Source organism: Octopus bimaculoides, chromosome 24 (assembly GCF_046866305.1).
Source record: "Octopus bimaculoides isolate indiv1 chromosome 24, ASM4686630v1, whole genome shotgun sequence".
Classification (NCBI taxonomy): domain Eukaryota; kingdom Metazoa; phylum Mollusca; class Cephalopoda; order Octopoda; family Octopodidae; genus Octopus; species Octopus bimaculoides.
Genome location: NC_142951.1, coordinates 21,724,194 through 21,746,569, shown reverse-complemented (window position 1 = coordinate 21,746,569; position 22,376 = coordinate 21,724,194). Strand labels below are relative to the sequence as shown.

Genomic DNA, 22,376 nt, shown 5'->3' with positions numbered 1-22,376 from the left:
TTTTTTTAGCAATAACCGACCACCCGTTCTTCCACTGAAATCTTTCTGTGTAGGAAACACCTATCATCTTCTTCCTTGACTATTATGGTGGTCAGCAACCACCTTAGTTTTATTGCTGACGGATCATTTTCGACCTTCACCCGCGCTAATCTTTTCTCCGTGTTAGAAGGAATTAACGAAAATTCCTAATCTTTTAGAGTGGGGTACGTGCTTCTTTTTCACAAGTAAATTTCACAACTATTGTTCTGAAATGCTTGTCATGAGAGGCGAAAGTTTTGTGGCTTCACTTGTGTCTTGCGTTTTTACAGTCAGTTCATGTGTTAAATTTACAACACGACCAGTTATCGTGTTGATACATTTATATTACAAGTGCATTTGTTAGGATTATTCAACTCTTTTATCGGTACCAGTTAAAAAAAAAGTGCATTGGCCATTTCGTTTGACAATTTTACGGAAACCTTCTAAATGAGTCGCCGTCTACTGGTATGACTGAACCGTTTGAGGCAGTTTTGTTATAACTTCGTTGTGGATGCTTTTGTTCTGGTAGTGCTACTGTTGTCAACGTTACTGATGCTGCTCATCAATACTGAGGCAGAAAAATCAACCCATGACACTGATACACAGCTGCGGCTGTTCTTGTTGATTGAACCATCGATGTTATTTGACTTAAAAGGTGTCAAACTTGGGAAGGGAAATATTCGTTGGACTTGAAAGCATTCCCGTTTGTCTACTCACGTTTTCCATTATTGTTTTTGTTGCTGTTGTAATTCTTGTTACCGTCGTTATTATTCATGTTGATTTTTCCTTCGGTATTAACGGTATTGGTTTGAAGCAGATGACAGTGTTTTTTTCTCTTCTGACGTCATCTGTCGTTTTCATAGAAACAACACCGCTGTTACATAGTGAGCAGATGCTTGAACATTCATTTTCCCGCCCCCTCCTTTCTTCCTTTGTTTCAATTAAACACGCTTACATTCCCCGAATGTTATATTTGTACTTGTTGAATATTAAACTATCCAAAGGATCCATGGTTCTTTCAAGAAAAAACAAAACAAAAGCTGGCAAGGCGTGGCTGTGTGGTAAGAAGCTTGCTTTCCAACCACATGGTTTCAGGTTCAGTCCCACTGCGTTGCACGAAAGCCGTGTGAGTGGATATGGGAAATGGAAACTGAAAGAACCCTGTTAATTATATATTTATATAAATAAAAGTGAAATTCTGTCTGTCTGAGACCTCTGCATCTCTGTCTACATTTGCTCTACGTAGACATATACCTTTTTGGAATCAGGATAATCTGACCTTCATTAGGTTCTTGAAATCCAGCAGTGGGATCTGATGTAAGAGCATTTGGGCTGCTATTTCTAGCAGGTAAGGCGACCTTGAGAAGTTTCAAACGGTTTACAAGAGTTACCTCCCTTAGCTATAATAAACGCAACATTCTGTGTTAGAAAACTAGCCAAAACTTTTTGAATTTAATGTCAAAACTTTGTGACAGTTACCTCCGTTACCTACAATAATACAATTAACAAAATTCAAGGACAATCACTCAAAATTGTTGTACTTCATCTCATACAGCAGTACTTTCCCATGGTCAGCTCTATGCTGGTTGTTCTAGATTTGGAAATGGCAACACTCTCTTCGTACTAACACCAAAGGGTAAAAACCAAGAATAGTTTTCATCTTGCTGCTTTATAATGATATCCAAATGTCACAGTGATACAAAATTCTCCAAATGTGATTCTCTGTGATATAAATCTGAGATGGTAGGATACCAATAAATGTTTTATTATTATTGCTCCCCTCAGTTTTGGGCCAAAGCCCCATTTAGCCCTCCGCAGGAGCTAGCTTAAAAGTCCGCACGGAATGCAGCTTTTAAGCGAGTATATATATATATATATATATATATATATATATATATATATATATATATATATTTATGGGTGTCTTTGCACGACCACTTGACAACCGGTGTTAGTGTGTTTATATCCCCATAATTTAGTGGTTTGGCAAAAATTGGCGATAGAATAAGTACAGGCTTAAAAATAAGTCCTGGGGTCGATTTGTTCGACTAAAACCCTCCAAGGCGGTGTCCCAGCATGGCCGCAGTCTAATGACTGAAACAAGTAAAAGATAATATATTTTGCAAAACAAAATTTAAAATCCGTTAAATCACCGCAAGGTGAGAATCGAGTAAAACAGAAAAACTAACCAAAAAGAAACGAGTTCGTTTCTTTGTGTAGTTCAAAAAAATTTTTGAACCAAAACATACTAATTTGGGTGAAAAATGTGAAATTTTTTACAGACCGGAAATTGAACGTGTTGTTGAATATGTTATGTTCATTAACTGGCTATTTTTACTTAAATACGCCCATTTTGGCTCCTACGCTGGTTTTTTCTGCAAGTGGTCACATGACCATACGCAATCGGATTAGTCATTCAGTCAGACCACTTATTCGTCCAGAAAAGTGTGGTCCATTTGAGCCTACCCTTAGCTATTTAAGGATGCTATTTTCTTCAGCGAGGTGGGTCATCATGATGGAGTTCGGATCTTCAGCATAGAGCAAGTTTTATTCCGTTATGCATTACCAGTGAGGAGAGAATTGTCAGCAGTGATTCTTGTCACCATGCTTTGTGCTTTTCCTGCACACATCTTCATCTTCAAGTTGCACACGGAACCAATGTACTTTTATTAAGAGAATTATTCATGTTGAACCAGTTTGCTGTATCTTATCTATAAAAGGCATTTTCTATTAAAAGAGAAATAAATTTAGCCGTCAACTTTAACTTGTGTCTTCATATTTCTTGATGCCTTTTATCATGACTCGTTTGAAACAGGATTATAATATTACCAGGGCCTTAGCCACATTCATCTTTTATCACCACTCTAAAGTGTCTTTCCCGTCAATATCAACAATGACAACGATGATGATTTCTAACTTGGATACACTAAGGTCACATGTTTTAGGGCTGTGATTCTCAATGTGGAACATACACCTCACCAGTGGAATCTTGGAAAATTGTGAAGTGGCATGGGACATAGAATTATGAAAATCTTCTTTCTTTTTACAGCCTCTTGGTTAACTCAACTATTGCTAGTAGATATCTCTAAAGTTCCAATCCAATTCTGAGAAGAGTTATCAGAACTGCAACATGTGAATCAGTGAACACTTTTTTAAAAAATGAAAGGTAGCAAGATGTGGCTATGTGATGAAGTTGAAAGGAAATACCCTAACACTGCCATTTCAGCAAAGGATTCATTTTTCTACGTCTTATTTTGTTGGGTGTGGCTTTAATACTGTTCACGATTTGCTTTTAACCAGGTGATTCACAGCTGAAGCTAACAAAATTGTCTCCTCGAATCAAGGAAATCTGTCACAGTCACCAGGCACAAGGTTCTCATTAAAGTCATTCACATTGTTTTTACTTAATCAATAATGTCTTCTTTTTTTTTTTGTACTCAGTACTTAATAAAAGAATTACCAGTAGATTCATTTGTATTAAATAATTGTGATAAAAAATTTTTAATTAATGTCCAAACATTTTATAAACAAAGCATCGAATGTGTTGGCGTTTACAAAGTAAATTTCGAATGCAGTACAGCTGTGAGAACAGCAGAGGAAGTGTGGTATTCAGCTGAAGTTGTGGTGAAGGCGAAGGTGGGAGAGTAGGTTGACCCTGTCGGGAGTCCCTAAGGACGGAAGTGCTGAAGAGAGCACGTGCAGTAGGCACAGGAAGTGGGGAAGAGTGCAGCCAGACAGCATGAATTCAAGACGTGTGTGTACGACCACGTGCGTGGTGTGAGAATGCTCCCGCCAAATCGACAGGTAAGAAAGCCTCAATTCTCCTTTTTCCTAATTTCCCCTTCGTACCACAAGCTATTTTGGCTAGTTGCATAGCGTCCCCACCCCAAAAAAAAATCGACTATCCACAGTAAAATATGGCATCGAAAATTAGACTTGACAACGACATGTTGAAACCATTCTCTGGCCAAGGAAACGTGGTAGCCTGGATAAAGAAGATGAAGCTGGTAGCAAAATTGCAGGGGATACAGGACGTAGCCAGCTTCCTACCGTTGTATTTAGAAGGTAGTGCGCTGAACCTGTACCTAGAGATGTCAGAAGACGATCAACAAAAGATCGAGGAACGGCTGAAAGTTGCTTACACAGAGAGAGCCTTTAAGCCGTATAGTAAGCTCGGAAGCGTGAGGTGGTGGACCAGAAAACAGGTCGACGACTATGCGAGTGAAATTAGGAGAGTGGTGGCTTTAGCAGGGATTTCCAGCGAGGCAATAGAGAGTGTTGTGAGGTTGGCCTTTGTGACCAGATTTCTCGATCACATCTCAATAAGTTTGCAGCAGCTACCGGGTATTCACACCATGCCGGTTAACCCACGCGATGTGGTTTGTACGATGACGGAGACGAAGAGGCGAATGGAAACTAACAGGATGAAGAATGAAGCGATAGAAGCTGGGCAAACAACGAAGGGACCATGTTTCAAGTGTCATGGTCCTCATATAGTCAGAGACTGCACGGCACCGAAACTGGAATTGGTATGCTACTGGTGTAACCAGCCTGGACGCATTTCTAACCAATGTAAACAGGGAAACGGATGGAGGGGAGCTACTGCGCCTGGAGCTACCCCGTCAACCGATTAGAGGTGCACTCGCGGTCACTGCCAATAATAAACGTTCAGGTGGGGTCGAGAGAAGCTTGAGCCCTTGTGGATACTGGTTGCACTACAACCAGTAGTGCAACTGTAAAAATGGTGACTAGCTGGGGCGGTAACCCACATCTGAGCACAGTAGATGGCAGGAAAGTTAGGTGCAGAGGCGAGAGCGAAATACAAATGATAGTGCAAGGGTCGGCAGTGAAGGTTCAGGCGATTGTTGTCAACGAGTTGGTGGACGGCGTTGACGTTGTGGTGGGAATGGACATAATTGTCTGGCTGGGTGGCTTGACGGTTGGCGAGAAGGAAATGGAATTTGGCAACCGATGTGCTGCGTGCTATGAGTATGGAGAGGTGGAGAAAGGCTATGAGAGCGACGGAATGCATGTAGAAAGAGGGGACGATGTATGCGACATTGAAGATGAAGACTTCTGGTCCAAATCCGATGGCACACGATGGACAGTAGAGTACTTCTGGAAGGATGACCCCCCCCCCCACGGGTGTTGCGAAACAGAGTGAGCTATTACGACACACCCTCAAAGGAGGAGCCAGGAATGAATTCGAGAGGCAAGTGGATCGATGGATAGAGGAGGGTATTTTGAGGCTATGAGAAGAAGAGAAAAATGATGTGTTGCTCTTAATGGTTGCGGTCCAGCCCATGAAGATAAGGTTCGACCTGTATTCGATTTCCATGAACTGGATGAGTACATGTCATGCCATATGGGTAGTGAGGCAGCAGACGTCTCCGGGGATACTTTGCGGATTTGGAAGCACATGATAGGAGCATTTACAATCTTCGACCTGAAGTCAGACTATCTGCAACTCCATGTGTCCAAGAAACTATGAAAGTACCAATTGGCGAGGTACAAGGGTAGAATTTACTGCTTGACTCGGTTGGGGTTTGGCTTGAGTTCGGCGCCAAAATTTATAGCAAAGGTCCTAAAGACGGTCTTGGGGAAGGTGGCTGAGGTGGAGCAAGCGACTTATTCATACATCGATGACATCCTTGTAAATGAGAGTGTAGCAACGGCAGAGAACTCGTAGATCATCTGAAGAAGAATGGGCTGACTGCTAAACCACCAGAGGCCATGGAAGGAGGTGCTGCACTGGGGCTCAAGATTGAAAGAGATAAGATGAGCAGGCTTGTTTTTTGCCGAGGAAATGAGATTCCCGACCTGAGCAAAGATACAAGTAGGCAAGACGTCTTCTTGGTGTGTGGAAAGATGGCTCCGGATAGTAAGCAGTTTCATCAAGAGGTGTGCCAAAGGAGTAAAGTGAAGTGACAAAGTAGGGGAGAAGACAACTGCTATGATGCAAGGCGTTTTGGAGAGAGTTAGAGTTAGAGCTGGAATGTGCCCGAAACAAAAAAGAGAGTTGTTTGGTATGATGCAAGTAGCTTCGCAATAGGAGTCATCCTGGAATTGGGGGCGAGAGAGTTGGAAGATGCAGCGTGGCTCAGAAAAAAGGATGATTGCAATCACATCAATGTGGCTGAATTGGATGCCATACTAAAGGGCGTGAACTTGGCACTGAGATGAGGGCTCCACGTATTGGAAACTTGGACTGATTCGGCCATAGTCAGAGGATGGGTGGCATCAGTGATCAGCAATCAAAAGAGATTCTGCACAAAGGGAGGCACGGAAATTATAGTGAAGCAGTGGTCCAAGAGAATGTATTCCTTCTGTTGAATACTCTCTTGTATTTATGTTGCCCAGTTCTTTTTAAGATAAAAACTCTAATGTCACTATTGTACACGATTGAATGTTTACATCAGAATGCTCCGTAGTTTAACTATAAAGTATCTATCTACACCACAAAGTTAGACATATATAAATTTATTTTCCAACTCCTCCACAAACACAATATCTCATCCGTGGTACTCTTCTGGGGGAAGAGATATTTATAACCAAATAGAATTATGCAAACACTTTCAACGTAGGCTGGTAATATTAAACATGGCGCCAAAGGCAACTAAGATATTGTTTGCTTATCCAAGAGGGAAGTCGTCAAATGGTTTTATTCAATTCATATGTTGTAATTTACTGCAAGGTGAAATATTGATGGTGAGTTAATCCTCAGAGAACTGGTCACTGAGCAGTGTTTCGCTCGGCGCAGTTGAAAGAAATGCTCGACCAATGGAATTCCAGACGTTTCTTCAGAGCAGTATATAGGCCTGCCGGGAATGGGATTGTGGAACATCACCATCGCGCAATCAAAGCCATGGCTGAGAGAGGGAAGATTTTTCCCATCGAAGCAGTGTTCTGGTACAATATGTCGCTAAGATCAAGACAGGCTGGGGAGACGGTTCCACAAAAGGTTGTGTTTAGATACGAATAGAGACACCCGAGCGTGGAACCACGACCCTTTGGGGAAGAAGAACAGTCGGCAAGTGTTCAAATCGGGAAGGAGGTGTGGGTGAAACCCCCTGGTGCGCGGTGTACAACTCAGTGGGGGAAAGGAAGAGTAACAGCAGTGAACTCTCGTAACAACGTGTCGGTGGAAGGAATGCTGCGTCACGTCCTAGACGTCGGGAGGGTCGTGAGCTCCTACGAAGAACAAAGTGAGGGAGAATGTAAAACATTAAAAATAAAGTTGTTCTTTTTTTTTTCCAATCACCAGTGGGGGTAGACATTTTTCTAGAAAGTTATAATGGAGCCTGGAGGAAAATTAGTTGGGAAACACTATTTTAGAGGATAGTCTTAATCTTGAATTATGTTGTAATTCACAGTCTTAATCTTGTACTATAATCCAAACTCACATCTAGGAAAGAACATTGCTTTCAAAGGCCAGCAATTTTGGAGGAGGGTGTATATCTATTTCATTGACCTCAGAGCTCGACTGGTATTTATTTTATCAGCTCCGAAAGGATGAAAGGCAAAGCTGACCGCGACGATATTTGAACTCAGGATGTCAAGCATTTTGCCCGGCGTGCTAGCAATTCTGTCACCTTTTTTATAGGAAGGAATATTTTATTTCATGAACTTTCAGTATTAAGTAGTAGTTTATTTTATCGATGACCCAACGAAAAAAAAGTTGACCCTAGATAGAATCTGAACTCACAAAATAAAGGGACGTGACTAAATGCTACAGAGCATTTGTCATCCAATTCTTGCATCACCTGCCTTTACGAAAACACAAATGATTTCTAATGTTTGAAAATATAAGGCACAAGGCCTCACAATGGAAACAGAGCTGTATAGCTGATTAAATCAACCTCAGTATTTTAGTTTAATGACCCCGGGAGGCTGAAAAGTAAAAACGACTCTGGTGAAATTTTAACTATGATGTTTTTTTTTTTCTTTTTTCCTTTCGACAGCTATTCCACTGATTGTGACACAAAAATCAACTTCGGCCAGTGAGACTGCAACAAATATATATTCATTCACATTAGCTGTGTGTGAGTACATACAAACTCGAACAGTGATCAATAAGTTCATACATATATGGGATCTAGTTTTTGAAAACAATCTGAACAAAATTTTGCTAATGAGAAAGACTAGACATACATATGTACCCACCCATGCATTTATTTATTTATCTATTTGTTCCTCAAGCTGTCACATCTCCGATGCTCTGCTGGATCAAGGACTGGGAAAGCCAGGGTAGTGCCTACATCTGCTCGCGACTATGTAGGCACTTAAAATAATTAGCGAGACTTTGTTTTGTTTTGTTTTTTTAATTTATAATGAACCATTGACGTATATTTTGAACAATAAAATGATAATAAAAGCTAAAGCAAATTATGTTCGTTATATTACCCAAATCGACATATTTTCCTGCCCACACTTTTTATATACAAGGAGGAAGTCCGCAACAGATGTTACTGTTTCATAGAGAGAAAATAAACTATTTATTTTCAATTACACCTAAAATGGAATTGAAGGTTTAGATACCTTCTCCCATTATAATTGTTTTGTAGTTTCAAGGAGCTGGAACAGATCGCCGACGTGTGATACGGTCGATACAATAAATATAAATAGAACAATGCTTATATGTGCCAGAGGGAAATAAGAGACACAACCAGGTAGAATGTTTAAAAGAAAATTTATTGGTATGCTAACATGTGTGATTATGTGTGCGTCCTATATACAGAATTATAGACAGACCATCATAAGAATAAGATGTATGCGTGTGTATGTAGGCATAGATGTATGCTCGTTAAGAGCATACAAGGATGGCGATGAAGAAGAGACAGTGAAAGAGTCTATAGCCATCAAAGTGATGAATGATAAATACCAGTTCGTTGTCAATTGTACACGATAGTTGAAATACTGTATCAAGAAGTTGCGGCGATGATGCAGAGCTGGTTGCGGTACAAGTCGTACGTGAAGTTGTGGCTGTGATGCTGTTGCCTGTGTCACTTGGTACAGGAGTTCTCGCACATTGTATATTCGCTGTTGATCCATGGTGAAGTAGTTCATGAACAGTGCAGTGTTGTAACTTGGGTGAGTTGCTTGTTGAGTTGTGTACGTAGAGAGATGTTGACGTTAGGAGGTGGTGACGGAGATGGAGATCACTGAATGTTGTTGGACGAAGTTGCTGAGTCTCCACGTGGCTGCTCTTGTGTTGTCGCTGGAACTGGCAGTGTCTTGTGTGGTCAGTGGCCAGACCTTAAAAGGTCTGAAACCGAATGACATCAAGACAAGGAAAAGTTAGGTTTTTTATAAGGAGTTGTAGCCCCAGCTGAGGTAGAAAAACAGGCTGTCACACGTGACCTTATTTGAAGGCTGCGATTGGTTGTGTTGCATATTGGCGCGTGATAGAGCAAGAGACAAATTGCGCCAATACCAACCAATCAGAGTAGTGGACACAACAGGGTCCAAAATGCGGCCAAAGGCTAGTTGTTATCTACTATGTTTGTATGTATATATAATATAGAGGAGAGGAATTTCACTCAAATGTGTACTACACAACTTTTTTGATGCTGTTTCTCCATGTTTGTATGTTGTTTTGCTTTAACTCAACATTTGCATTCACAAATATACAATAGATTCACACGTTCACACACTTGCCTCTGACACCAATGGTTTTTGAACTGGCAAATACCAAGTCACCACTACCAGAATATTAGGGGAATTTTTTTACCACCACATCTTTATTAAATGGGGGTGGGGAGTTTACACCTACAGAATTCTTCTTTGTTCGCCATGGCATTGGACAAGTTAAAAAAGTTGGATATTTGTGTTTACATCGCTGCATGTCGAAATCTTGAAAAAATGCTTTAATACATCATATAGATGTAATTTTTGATGCTGAATCTGAATTAGATCTAGTCTTTTTCATTCGCAAAATATGCATTTTTTGAAAGGAAGTAAAATATCTGAAAATCGGCTATAATAATGTAGCCTTCCAGTCTCATTGCTTTGAAGGTTTGATGTTGTGGCGAAAAAAATTGGAGAAAAAAGCTAGAGGTTTAAAAAATTTTTTAAATGGGTATTTTTAGCCAATAGTGAGACAGAAATTTTCTGCGTTTAGCAGAGTGGTGTCAACTTTAAGGTTGTACCCTGTGAATTTTTTTTAGTTTTGTGTCTGACCTGTTCATTGTAGGTTTTTAAATAAACAGAAATACCTAATAAAATCAACATGTATCATCTTACTGTTTCTTTTGTCTCTTCATTGATTGTATGTTTTTATCAGTTTTTAAAATTTGTTATATCAATATGTTTGTCTGCATGTGTTTACTTTATACATACTTCAGCATTATGTATACCTGCCATGTATTTATGTAGATCATTAATATATAAGTGCATGTGTGTGTGTGTGTGTGAAAAGGGGGTGTCTGTCTCCAAAACTCCAAAGTTGAGTAAAGTTTTCATTCTTGGATTTGTAAACTATGATAAGAATAACACTGGTCAACAAAAAATTTGTCCCAAGGCAAAAAAAAACCTGTATCATACATGTTGCATGCAGAATTCAAAAATAATGTCAAATTATCTGTATCACCCACAGTTTCTCTGTTCGACGATATCCCTCTCAGTTCTTGTTACGTGGGCTAAATTTCAGTTATGCTGTTGAAATGTGATGCTAGCGGTTTCAGACAACAGTGAACCACAACACAACATGCGGTTGTCATGGTAACAACCTGTCTGTTGATTAGCTAAAATTACCCAAATTTCTCGACTTTAATTCCAAATAACATCAGATTCTTTAATTTATGAGATAAAATAATTGGTTGATCATAATCAAAATTCAGAGTTGCATCGATACACCAAAATTGAAAGCAATCTGAGCAAGATTAAATGGGGCACATTTTGTGAATGAAAAAGACTAGATCCTAATTTTGTTATTCATTTATTCTAGAAAAAATTTTGCAAAAATGTTACAGGTGTTCAAAGTTTGATAATTTTCAGAATTTTCAGCTAATCAGAAAACAGCATGTTCACTGCCTCTTCCATCATCAGGGGAGGGGGAGCTTGGGCACCGACATATCAGAACATTAAACTAGCTACAGTAAACAGTGGAAAACATTAAAATATTCACGACTTTCCAACCAAGTATCTTTACAGAGAGACACAGACACACTTCAGCCTCTCCAGTGGCAATGCCAATAAAATTTCCCATGAATTGGGGGGGGGGGGGGGTTCCCCCTCATGAGATGTCCTTCCTTACAAATTTTTTCCTTGTCACTGTTCTAAAATCTCTATATTGTTCTAGAATTAAATACCTTCTGTTACGACAACAAACAATTATAGAACACATGGTGGTTATACTCCTTGTGCACATGCGCAGCATATTTGGTTACTATGGAAACAGAGTTCTTCGCAATCAGCTATGGAACATGTAGTGCTTCTTTGCCTTGGTTACTATGGAAACAGAGTTCTTCTTCACGGTGATGTGTAAAATACCCACTTCTGATTGGCTAAAATACACAAATTTTGCAAATTTTAAAGGCTAATAACTTTTTAATTATGGGTTTATAGGAAAAATGAACGTCATTTCAATAATTAGTATACAAAGCTTAAATTTTAAAAAACAATTGGAACAAAATTGTAAACAGTGATGAAAACCACAAAGATCCAAAAAGTTTAATACCACCATAATTTTATTAAACATGAATCCTCACTTTCCCAGTAAGGACAGCCTTGTCCCAACTATGAAAAACGTTCTATGCGGTGGGCTTGCAAAATTTAGAAATAATTTCAAATGACAGAGAGTAGAGATGTTGAAAATTCAAGAGAATGTTTTCCTTCTGTTGTATACTCTCTAGTAACTCTCTTGTATTTATGTTTCCCAGTTCTTTTTAAGATAAAAACTCTAATGTTGCTATTGCACACGAATGAATGTTTACATCAGAATGCTCCATAGTTTAACTATAAAGTATGTCTCCAACACCAGTTTAACTATAAAGTATGTCTCCAACACCAGACAACAAAAACCATGTTCCCCAGGGTAATTAATGAAAATATATTTAAATTGTTGCTCATTCTAAATCATCAGGAATACTACAAACTGTGTGAGTAATAGTAGTAGTTAAATATATATAAATTTATTTTCCAACTCCTCCACAATATCTCATCCGTGATACTCTTCTGGGGGAAGAGATATTTATAACCAAATAGAATTATGCAAACACTTTCAATGCAGGCTGGTAATATTAAACATGGCGCCAAATCAAAACTACGATTCCAAAGGCAACTAAGATATTGTTTGCTTATCCAAGAGGGAAATCATCAAATGGTTTTATTCAATACATATGTTGTAATTTACTGTAAGGTGAAATATTGGTGGTGAATTAATGACTAGTTTTAAACTATACTGTTATTTTCAAAGCAAGAAAGTTGACCATTCACATTGACTTAGTTTTTACACACGCACACAAACACACACTCACATGAATTTATTGCCTGTCCACATAAGTAGAGCTGTTGTATGAAAAATATATATATCCACTGTAATTAAGAGCTCAGTTAATATGTCATTTAATTCCAACATGTTATAACATTGTAGTACATCCAATGGAAGGAACATAATCAGGTAAAACAATCCATAAGAGCGACACATTTAAATTATAATAAGGAAAAGCATGCATTTCACAAATGTAGCCTAATTTAATTACTTTCAGCAGATGTTTCATTAAGAATAAGCTACTATTACTACTCACAGTTTGTAGTATTCCTGATGATTTAGAATGAGCAACAATTTAAATATATTTTCATTAATTACCCTGGGGAACATGGTTTTTGTTGTCTGGTGTTGGAGACATGTTTCATAGTAATTTTAGAATGCTGATTTCAAAAGTGAAAACCATTTTGCTATTTCATGCCAAGATTTTACACAAACTCAAATGCCTATTTTTCAACATTTCCAGTCTTGTCATCATTTCTAAGAATTGATTTGGCTTCATCAAATGCAGATCCCTGTATGGAACTTGACATAACTTTGGAAACATAGTTTTTCAATATTATTTAAAGTTAATGCAACAACAAAAGTGAAAACAAATGTCATGGTTTAAGTATCTTCAGTAAATAAAAAGCATAAAACTTGAGCTGCTTTTACTACTTCCAATCTAACCAGTTTTAAATGTCATTGTGACAGACATGCCCTTTATTCATTTAGATGTCAAGGAACATGTTTCTGTGGTTCTTGACATCATACAGGTCTTGTATTTGTGGAATTTGTCTGCAGATATTTCCACACTGTGCTTGATTTAGAATGACTATCATTACAAACCAGGTGAGACATGTTTTGTTGAATTATTTCCTATGAAAATTGATATTTTCAATGTGCTCTTAATGTTTTAATTGAGGTCACATAGGTCAAGGTCACTTTTGTTAAGCATGGTCAAAGAACTGTAAAAAGAACTTCATGGTATGCATGCTCTTTACGCAACTTTACCATCAAAAATCTGCATTTGCTAACTTTATACTGTTGATTATTCTGAGAATACTTTTCCCAGGTGACAACTGGCTTGAATATATGTTTAGTATTTCAGAAATATGGCTATTTGTGAGAAAAGAAAATGTAAAAACAGTCCTGATGCATTCTGCTATATTTGTGGATGTTGAGTGTAGTCTTGGTACTTGCACCCACCACATGTGTGACCCATTGTTTATGGGGGTCCATATAGCTCTGGTCTACCCATTCAATCTCTCTTTAGGGGTCTTCTTGACCATAGACATTATGGTTGGGGGTCTACCTCTTATCAATCTAATGGAGAAGAAACAACTAAGATCATGGTTATCTAAGTGATCATTGTTGCATGTCAGTCTCAGGAGGAGGACTAGTTCTTCTGTGTCACAGGTAGGTTGCATGTGTAGACAATGATCACACTAAAGTTTGATTGACTTTTCAACTATTGTATTAACCTACATCCTTATATTTACAACAGTACATCTGATAAATTAATGGAGCAACATTCAATGAACATAATAATAACTTTCTATATAACTTGCTGGATAATATAAAAATAGTGCAATTAACAAGAACAGTATAACCACCACTAACACTAATAATAACCCACCATCATCATTACCAAGACAGCCACAACTACCAACTCACCATCTGGTATCTACAATAATAGTATCATCATGATAGCAATGTCTGTAGCTACATATGTAGTATGTCAACATAATAAGGGTGTGAATAGAGTGTGTAGTTTTTATGACTCAAGTGCAAAGAAAGTGCAAGGGACGAACTTCACATGAACCAGGTAACCCTTTAATGAATATAATCATACAGTACTTCATTTTTTCACCTTTTTATCTTATCATTTCTGTTCTTATATCCACAGGATTAAAACAATTTTTACTCTTACAAAACAGTTCTTTCTTAGTGCTAAATTACTTACTGTATATTTTTGTGGGGTAATTGTTGATTATTGCTGTTGTTGGATTTATCTACAATTCATGATGCCTGGAAAAGGCCATCAAGTGGAACTAAATATTGTTGTGAGATAAGGAATTCTAAAAGGATTACACTGGATATTAATCTTGATATGTTAAAATGGTTTGATGCAAGAGAAAAATAAATCAACTACATTGTCAAAATATTAAAGTTTGCAACATCTACAGTATGAACAAGACATGGCAACAGAGAGAAAATTAAGTCAAATGCACAAGAAGTTACGCTGATAACTGTTTGGACCTTGTTTTTCATAGATCAAGTGTGATACTTCATATGGCACAGATCTTAGATGTATGCATCAAGGATAAAATTTGACACATTGTGCTGATAAGCATAATGGTAATTTTCAAAAGCCAAAAGTTTTTAGAATGATTTGCAAAAAAGAAAGGTAAAACTCCTAATGGAAAACATTTCCTGTTTTGTAAAGGATGGTTTGAAAGGTTTAAGAATTGCTTGAATTTACACAATGATAAGGCTGCTAGTACTGATACAAAAACTGCAGTTAATTATCCTCAGCAGCTGACAAAAAATTATTGTCAGAGGAGTCTACGCCCCAGAGTAAGCATGCAATGCTGATTAAACTACTTTTATGGGAGTTCATGCCTGCAATGATTTTATTTCTGAAGAGAAAATCAACACTAGAGTTTAAAGCTTCCAAACATCATCTGATGCTTCTTCTGGGAAGAAAATCCCCAACTCGTGTGTCAGTCTGAAAATCCAAGAGCTTTCAAGGGTTACACAAAGTTTAATCTACCTCTGCTTTGACTTTCAAATAATAAGGTATGGATAACTAAAAATCTTTACAAATCATGGTTTATTTTTGTCCCACTGTGTAAAGAAACATATTTCCAACAAAACATTGCTCATTTTAGACATTGCATCAAGTCACTCAGTAGACTTAAATGAGCTTTCTGATAATGTAAATGCAGGATATATCCTCAAAAATACAACTTTTTTGCTTCAGCTAATGAATATAATAGCTAACTTCAAAATGTTATGTAAACAATTGATAGAGAGGATAAACCTACAGTTAGAGACTTCTGAAAGAAGTTCAACATAATGGATACTGTGGATAACATAGCTGAGTCATGGGATGAAGTGAAACTTCTTGACACTGAATGGTATTTGGAAAAATATATGGCCAAGGTGTATCCATCACTACAAGTTTTCCACAAGCAGAAAATCTACATCAAAAGCAAAAAAATATTGTAACACTTGCAAATGATGTAGGATTTGAAGAAGTCATAAAATATAATGTGAATTAGTTGCTGGTGTTCCACAGAAAAAGTTTATCGAATGAGGAGCTGATGCTATTGGAATAAGAACAAGCTGAGAATACAGATAAGAAATACAGAAATCCCACCAATTCTGCTTAAATTAACTGCAGAGAATATTGCTAAGGGGTTGACACTCATAGAGAAAAATCTGCAAGTCATTTGCTGGTAACAACCCTAATCGTGAATGTAATATAATTTGCAAGGGAAGTTTATAATAAGCTCTGTTCCTCACATGAAGTAATTTCCATTAGAATTTAATATGTAGTCTCTAGTCTATGCAAATACCTAAAGATAAGCACGTTGCATGAGATGCTTTAAGAAAATATCAACAATAAGCTGCTATGCAAAATTAGTTTCTGTTAGATTAAAACAATCTGCAAAGGGGTGTCTGTAAAATGCCATTTGGTGATCCAATGCCAGTGGGTGCTGAGCTATAAAAGCTTGAGAACTACCACTTTAAATAATGTTGACTTTGTGGTAAGTTATTTAAAATGTTGAAAATCCAGGCTAATACATAATAAGGTGAGAGCTGTTTCTCTCTCAGATAATATTTGTTCACCTTTACAGTTGTTACTGAGACAAGTATCAGTATATAAATGACAAGGACCTACCTGCTACACAATGATAGCTATCATTGTGTAACAGGTAGGTCCTTGTTTGATAAACTTTTTCTGTGGGACACTAGCAACCCAATCACATAATATTTTATGACTTCTTCAAATCCCACATCATTTGCAAGTGTTACAATATCTTTCTGTTTTTAATGTAGCTTTTCTGCTTGTAGAAAACTCATAGTGATTATTAATTACTAGCAGAAATACCCGGCTTTGCCCGGGTTAAAGAGAATAATGAAATCTAAAAACGCCATCTAGACTACGCAACCCTCAACTGTTAGTAGCTACGATACCATATTTCTACATTAATAACTCTCCAATCCATGCCAGCATGGAACATAGACATTAAGTGGAATGCCAGTCTCTCATCCAGGAAGGCCTTGAAATGAATGTTACCAACTGGGGACTATGTGTGTCGCAGTGATAATAAAAAGACTCAAAGGAGGTCTGCAACGAAATAATTTTACTCAACACTTTGCAAGTGAATCAGTGGAGGCAAAGATGCGTCTCATTTACTTGACAATTTATGCACCACATTGCAGAAATCACAATGTAAGTATATCTGAAAGGGTAGTCTTACACTGTTGTACCGTTGAATTATAAATAATGCTCATCTGTGATGTTCGGGTTAAAATTTCATCAACATCAAAGATATATGAATTTTCATGGGAGTTATGGCCGTTATGCATTGAATATAATTTCCAAATTTCATAAAGATCTGTTCAGGACTTTTGACGTAGTTTTGGATAAGAAAACAAATGACTAATGTGTGTGTTTATGTGCATGTGTATGTGTGTGATGGGTGTATATATGTATAGATATCTGTATGCATGTATATATATGTATATATGTGTACATATTACATGTACATCTATATATATATATATATGCATATACGTGTACATATACATGTATATGTATACATATACATCTCTCTCTCTCTCTCTCTCTCTCTCTCTCTCTCTCTCTCTCTCTCTCTCTCTCTCTCTCTTTCTCTCTTTCTCTCTCTGTGAAAGTATCTGTCATTACAGTATCGAAATGTGATTGTTTCAGTTAGTGGAAAACGTGTACGTATACATCTATATGTATACATATACATCTCTCTCTCTCTCTCTTTCTCTCTTTCTCTCTCTGTGAAAGTATCTGTCATTACAGTATCGAAATGTGATTGTTTCAGTTGGTGGAATAGTTTCATTTTTAAAGTGAAAGTATTTGACATGAGTGTTTTTGTTTCACTTTTGACACGTAATACTTAAATAGTGGAGGAGATATTATGTTGCCGTGGGCTCGAACTCTGCAAGAAGTAAAAAAATTTTTTTGACTAAAACACAACTGTGTAAAATTTGAATGAAATTGGTTGCGTAGTTCTCGAGTTTTAGGGATTCACACACACACAGACAGACAGAAAGACAGACACACACACATTCTCATTTTTATATATATAGATTGTCAATAATGTTGTCTATGAGATAGACTTTGGTAATGACTGAAGCAGACATCATTGAACAATGACAATGATATACATTAGTTATAATACAGTTCTATATTTAAGAGATGAGGAATTATTTACATTATTTACATTTGTCGGATATTTGTCCTCATCTTGTTTGTTGTTAACGGCTGATATACCCTCCAGCCTTCGTCAGGTGTCTTGGGTTCTCATTCCTAACGATGTTACTATTATTATTATATTATTATTATTATTATTATTACTACTATTATTAATCAGGTCGCTGCCGTGAATCGAACTCGGAACCTTGGGGTTAGTAGCCCGCGCTCTTAACCACTACGTCATATGCCCGTGGGCAATTATGGGGTGAATTTTAAGGCTTATAAATCTATTATTTTTCTATCCTTCCTCAATACCGGTTCCCATATGCTATTCATATCTGCACTCAGTCTGCTTAGGAGGTTGTTGTGTCCTAGCATATGTGCTGCTTCTTTTAGTTTTCGTATTTTCCAGTGTTGTTCCCTGTCTATTATTTTAACTTCGTCCCACAGGGGGAGGTGGTTTCCATTTTTCCATACATGATCAGCTATACCCGATTTATCAATATCTCCTCGTGTCACAGCTTTGCGATGTTCTTCTACCCTTATTTTGAGGGGGCGACATGTTTCGCCTTTGTATAATCTACCACAGCTGCATGGGATGGAGTACACGCAGTTTTTGGTCATAACCCAAGACACCTGACGAAGGCTGGAGGGTATATCAGCCGAAACGTTGTGTTAACAACAAACAAGATGAGGACAAATATCCGACAAATGTAAATAATGTAAATAATGTATTAGTTATAATGATAATATAATGTTATATATAATGTGTTAGTTACTAATGATTGAGATGCATGACTGTACATACAACAGTGGTCTGCTTACAATTGTCATAATGATAGTAATAGTATCCTGTGTATCATTTGGAAATGACTGAAGTAGATGTCAGTTATGCAGTATAGTGTACTAATTAGTAATGACACAGACAGATGCCATTGTATGTATCATGCTTTGTCTCGATAATCCAGTGTACATACAGTAATCTATGAGATCTATTTAATCATGGATGATCTTGGACTAAAACTTTATGGTGTTGTTTTTTAGTCTAGGCTTTGGAGTATGAGGTGAATACTTACATGCTGAAGGTTCTGCTGTACTCCATCTCTGAATGCAGGAGTTGATGGCACATCAGGCAGTGAAACAGTTCTGTGCTTCGGCTCCCTTTCACCACAACACCACAGCTATCTGAGGCAATCCACAGATGTAGCTGAAAAAACTTCTATGCAAGTGCACAAGCTTTGTTGAGTCAGATGTTGTCACTCTCAGCAAAGTGTTTCTATTGTCCTCAATGCTCATTCTTGCTGTGCCGCTCGGCCTCTCTTTGGAGTCAGATATAATGACTTGTTTTCTTAATAGCTTCTGAGGATTTCCTGGCAACATTTTTTTCTCTCCTTTACAGCTAGTTCAAGACTTCTGAACATCGACTGAACCCTAGTTCCAACAAATCCTCTAACACCTGTCTCTACAAGAAGGCATGTTGCCTCAAATCCATTGTTTTTACAAAGAGTTCAACCAAGCCATTGTATTTTTTGTCAGATTTACAAAAGATGTGTTACATGTGTTTGTTGACACATGATAACATATTCGTGATGTATCTAAGTGTGTATGTCACATGTGTATGTTGATCTTCCTGAAAGTACTTATTATGTGTCTTAAATTGTAAATATTGATCTGCTATGTGTCTCTGTGATATATCTGTGTGTATGTGTGTGTGTGCATGAGCAAATGTGCTTCATATGGTTATGCTGTATCTGTGATTATATGTGTGCCTGTACATAAATATATTTCATATGCTAATTATTGAATTTTCCTTGGTGTGTCTATAATGTATCTAAATATATATGTATGAATGTGCATTAAAATAACAATATTTTACCATATGCTAATGTGACACTATCAAGCGGAAGTTGTATGCTTTTAAAATTACAACAAAAGTTTCTATTTATTGATTTCTTTGATGACTGAACCATCTGTTTAATGAGAAGATGAGCAAGTTAGATGTTTGTTTGTTGGTGAGTTCACAGCTGGCATAAGAAGATATATGGCTTTACACAATTCAATCAAATAAATAATATTTATACTAGAAATTGCAATCAAATTTCCCCTCTGATCACACATCTACTACATTGAGATGAGAAGACCACATTGAATAATGTCATCCTACACATACACTGCCATATGATGAGGGTGTTACAACTTGAATGTCTGTGATAATGTTGGATCGGGACTAACCGAGAACCAAACAACAACCAAGAACAACTACTACAACCACTATTGCAACAAAAGCAATAACTCAAATAACTCCCTAATTGTAAATCAATTCAAAGAATTCATTCGCATGGAAGGTGAGTAAATGTTTTTTTTTCATTGTTTGGCTTGTGGTGTGGGAGAGAGACTAGTGTTTATTGGTGTGGTTGAACTTTAAAAATTTACTAGAAATGATATGGTAGTGACAAAATGATTTGCAGTATTTAGTTAAGTCCTTTTATATTCTGAGTTCAAAATTTCATTGACATTAACTTTGTTTTCCAACCTTCTGAGGTAAAAAAAAAAAAGGTTGAATCAGAATGTAACAGTTGCTGTTCCTTTTGACTTATTTAGAGCAGTGGTTTTCAAACTGTGGTCCACGGACCACAGGGGGTCCGTGGACAGCAAATACTTTTTATGGGCAATTTGATTTTATATATGTTTTTTAATCGAAATCTTTTAATTGACAATAAACCTATTTGTTAAATACTGTTAAATAAATAAATGTAAAAATATATGTCATTCTAAGCAAATATTTATGTATAAATTTCATAAGCGTTTATAAGGGGGTCCCTAAGGTAAAACCTGAAATATGAAGGGATCCGCAAGTCAAAAAGTTTGAAAACCCCTGATTTAGAGGTTTTAAAGTTTGTATCATGTTATGACGTTGCTTCTGGTGGCTTCTGTGACCAATGAGGAGATGAGCATCAAAAATAGACTACTAGGGCAAGTTGTTATATGCTATAGACTACTACTGGTTAAGAACATAATTGACAATAGCCCTAGTTCTATATCAGAAATAGAAAAAAAATTTCAGCATTAAGAAAACTCAAAGAGACAAATGGAGAGAACATTCTCCCAGTGATGGGATGTAGTTGGGGACTTCACCGAATTAATGTCTGGTTTCTATCATCTAACAAGAAATCAGTGGACACATACATACAGGCTGAAACCAGATTGTGGCAGAATAGCAGCTAACCTGCATCAATGGGAATATTTTAAATTCTCTATATGCTGAACATGTCAGGTATGTTCACAAAACATATACCACCTCATGTTGCACTGACTGATCATTTTAATCACAATAGATAAGAATCAATCCATGAAAGTGGTGAGGCATATATCAATGGGATTTCAAATGTAAATCTAGAGATATCTTTTATCTTTTACTGCTTTCAGCCATTTGACTGTGGTCATACTGGAGCAGTGCCTTGAAGAATTTTTTTAGTCAAATGAATCAACCCTAGTATATTTTTTTTCTTTGTTATGCCTGGTACTTATTCTGTCAATCTCTTTTGCCAAATTTGCTAAGTTATGGGGATGTAAAGACACCAACACTGGTTGTCAAGCAGTGGTGGGGGACAAACACAGACATGAACACACACGCACACACACACACACACACACACACACAGACACACACACAAACAGAGGCTTCTTGCAGTTTCTGTCTACAAACTCCACTCACAAGGCTTTGGTCAGTCTGAGGCTATAGTAGAAGACACTTGTCCAAGGTGCTACACAATAGGACTGAACCTGGAACCATGTGGTTGGGAAGCAAACTTTTAACCACGCAGCAATTTCCCTGAAATTTAGACAACATACCATAGAGCTGATGAATGCTGCTTACATATCTGGGATAGTGATATGGCTAGACACAGGGTTATGAGTGGTGGGGTACAGTGGGTACATCGCAATCATACACAAGAGTTTACTGAGATCTCAGGATCAATTTGGCCTCTGCATCTTTCAGGAGACTCAGTGAACGAGTTTTTCAGAACAAGAGCCTTAGAGCAAGTACAAAAATCATTATTTGAGTTCTCTGTGTATCCACCCTCCTGCACAAGTGCTAAGAACACCAGATCAGACAACTGAATTCCATATCAGATCACTCCAGAGTATCTGCGGTTTCATGTGGAAGGACAAAGTGCCTTGTACCAAAATTCTCCCAAGGGCCGGTATCTACAGCACTGAGGCCTGCATCCTTTGTCGTCTTCTCCATTGGGTTGACTGTGTGATTCAGATGCCAAGTATCTGGCACCCAGAGATGGTCCTCTTCAGCAACATTGAGCTCTGAAGTAGGCCTCATGGACAGCCAAAACTTTGTTTACATGATCATCTTAAGCAATCTCTCATTTTATGCAGCGACCCTCCCAATTGGTTGGAGCCCATGGCTATTAA

At 37.5% G+C, this 22,376-nt stretch overlaps 1 protein-coding gene and 1 long non-coding RNA gene across 2 annotated transcripts in view; one reads left to right on the top strand and one right to left on the bottom strand.

Annotated features, from left to right (window-relative positions):
• Positions 1-9,058: 9,058 nt before the first annotated feature.
• On the bottom strand, positions 9,059-19,908 carry LOC149131229 (uncharacterized). Its single transcript, XR_016238202.1, has 2 exons — positions 19,025-19,908; positions 9,059-11,522 (listed from the first exon to the last, which is right to left on the bottom strand). It is a non-coding gene; the product is annotated as an uncharacterized LOC149131229 (long non-coding RNA).
• Positions 19,909-20,162: 254 nt separating this feature from the next.
• LOC106875169 (ADP-ribose pyrophosphatase) overlaps positions 20,163-22,376 on the top strand; it is a 111,703-nt gene continuing 109,489 nt past the window's right edge. Inside the window, exon 1 of the mRNA XM_014923199.3 lies at positions 20,163-20,293. Within this exon, the coding sequence (XP_014778685.1) occupies positions 20,287-20,293 (7 nt within the window). The 5' untranslated portion in view covers positions 20,163-20,286. The remainder of the gene's footprint in view (positions 20,294-22,376) is intronic.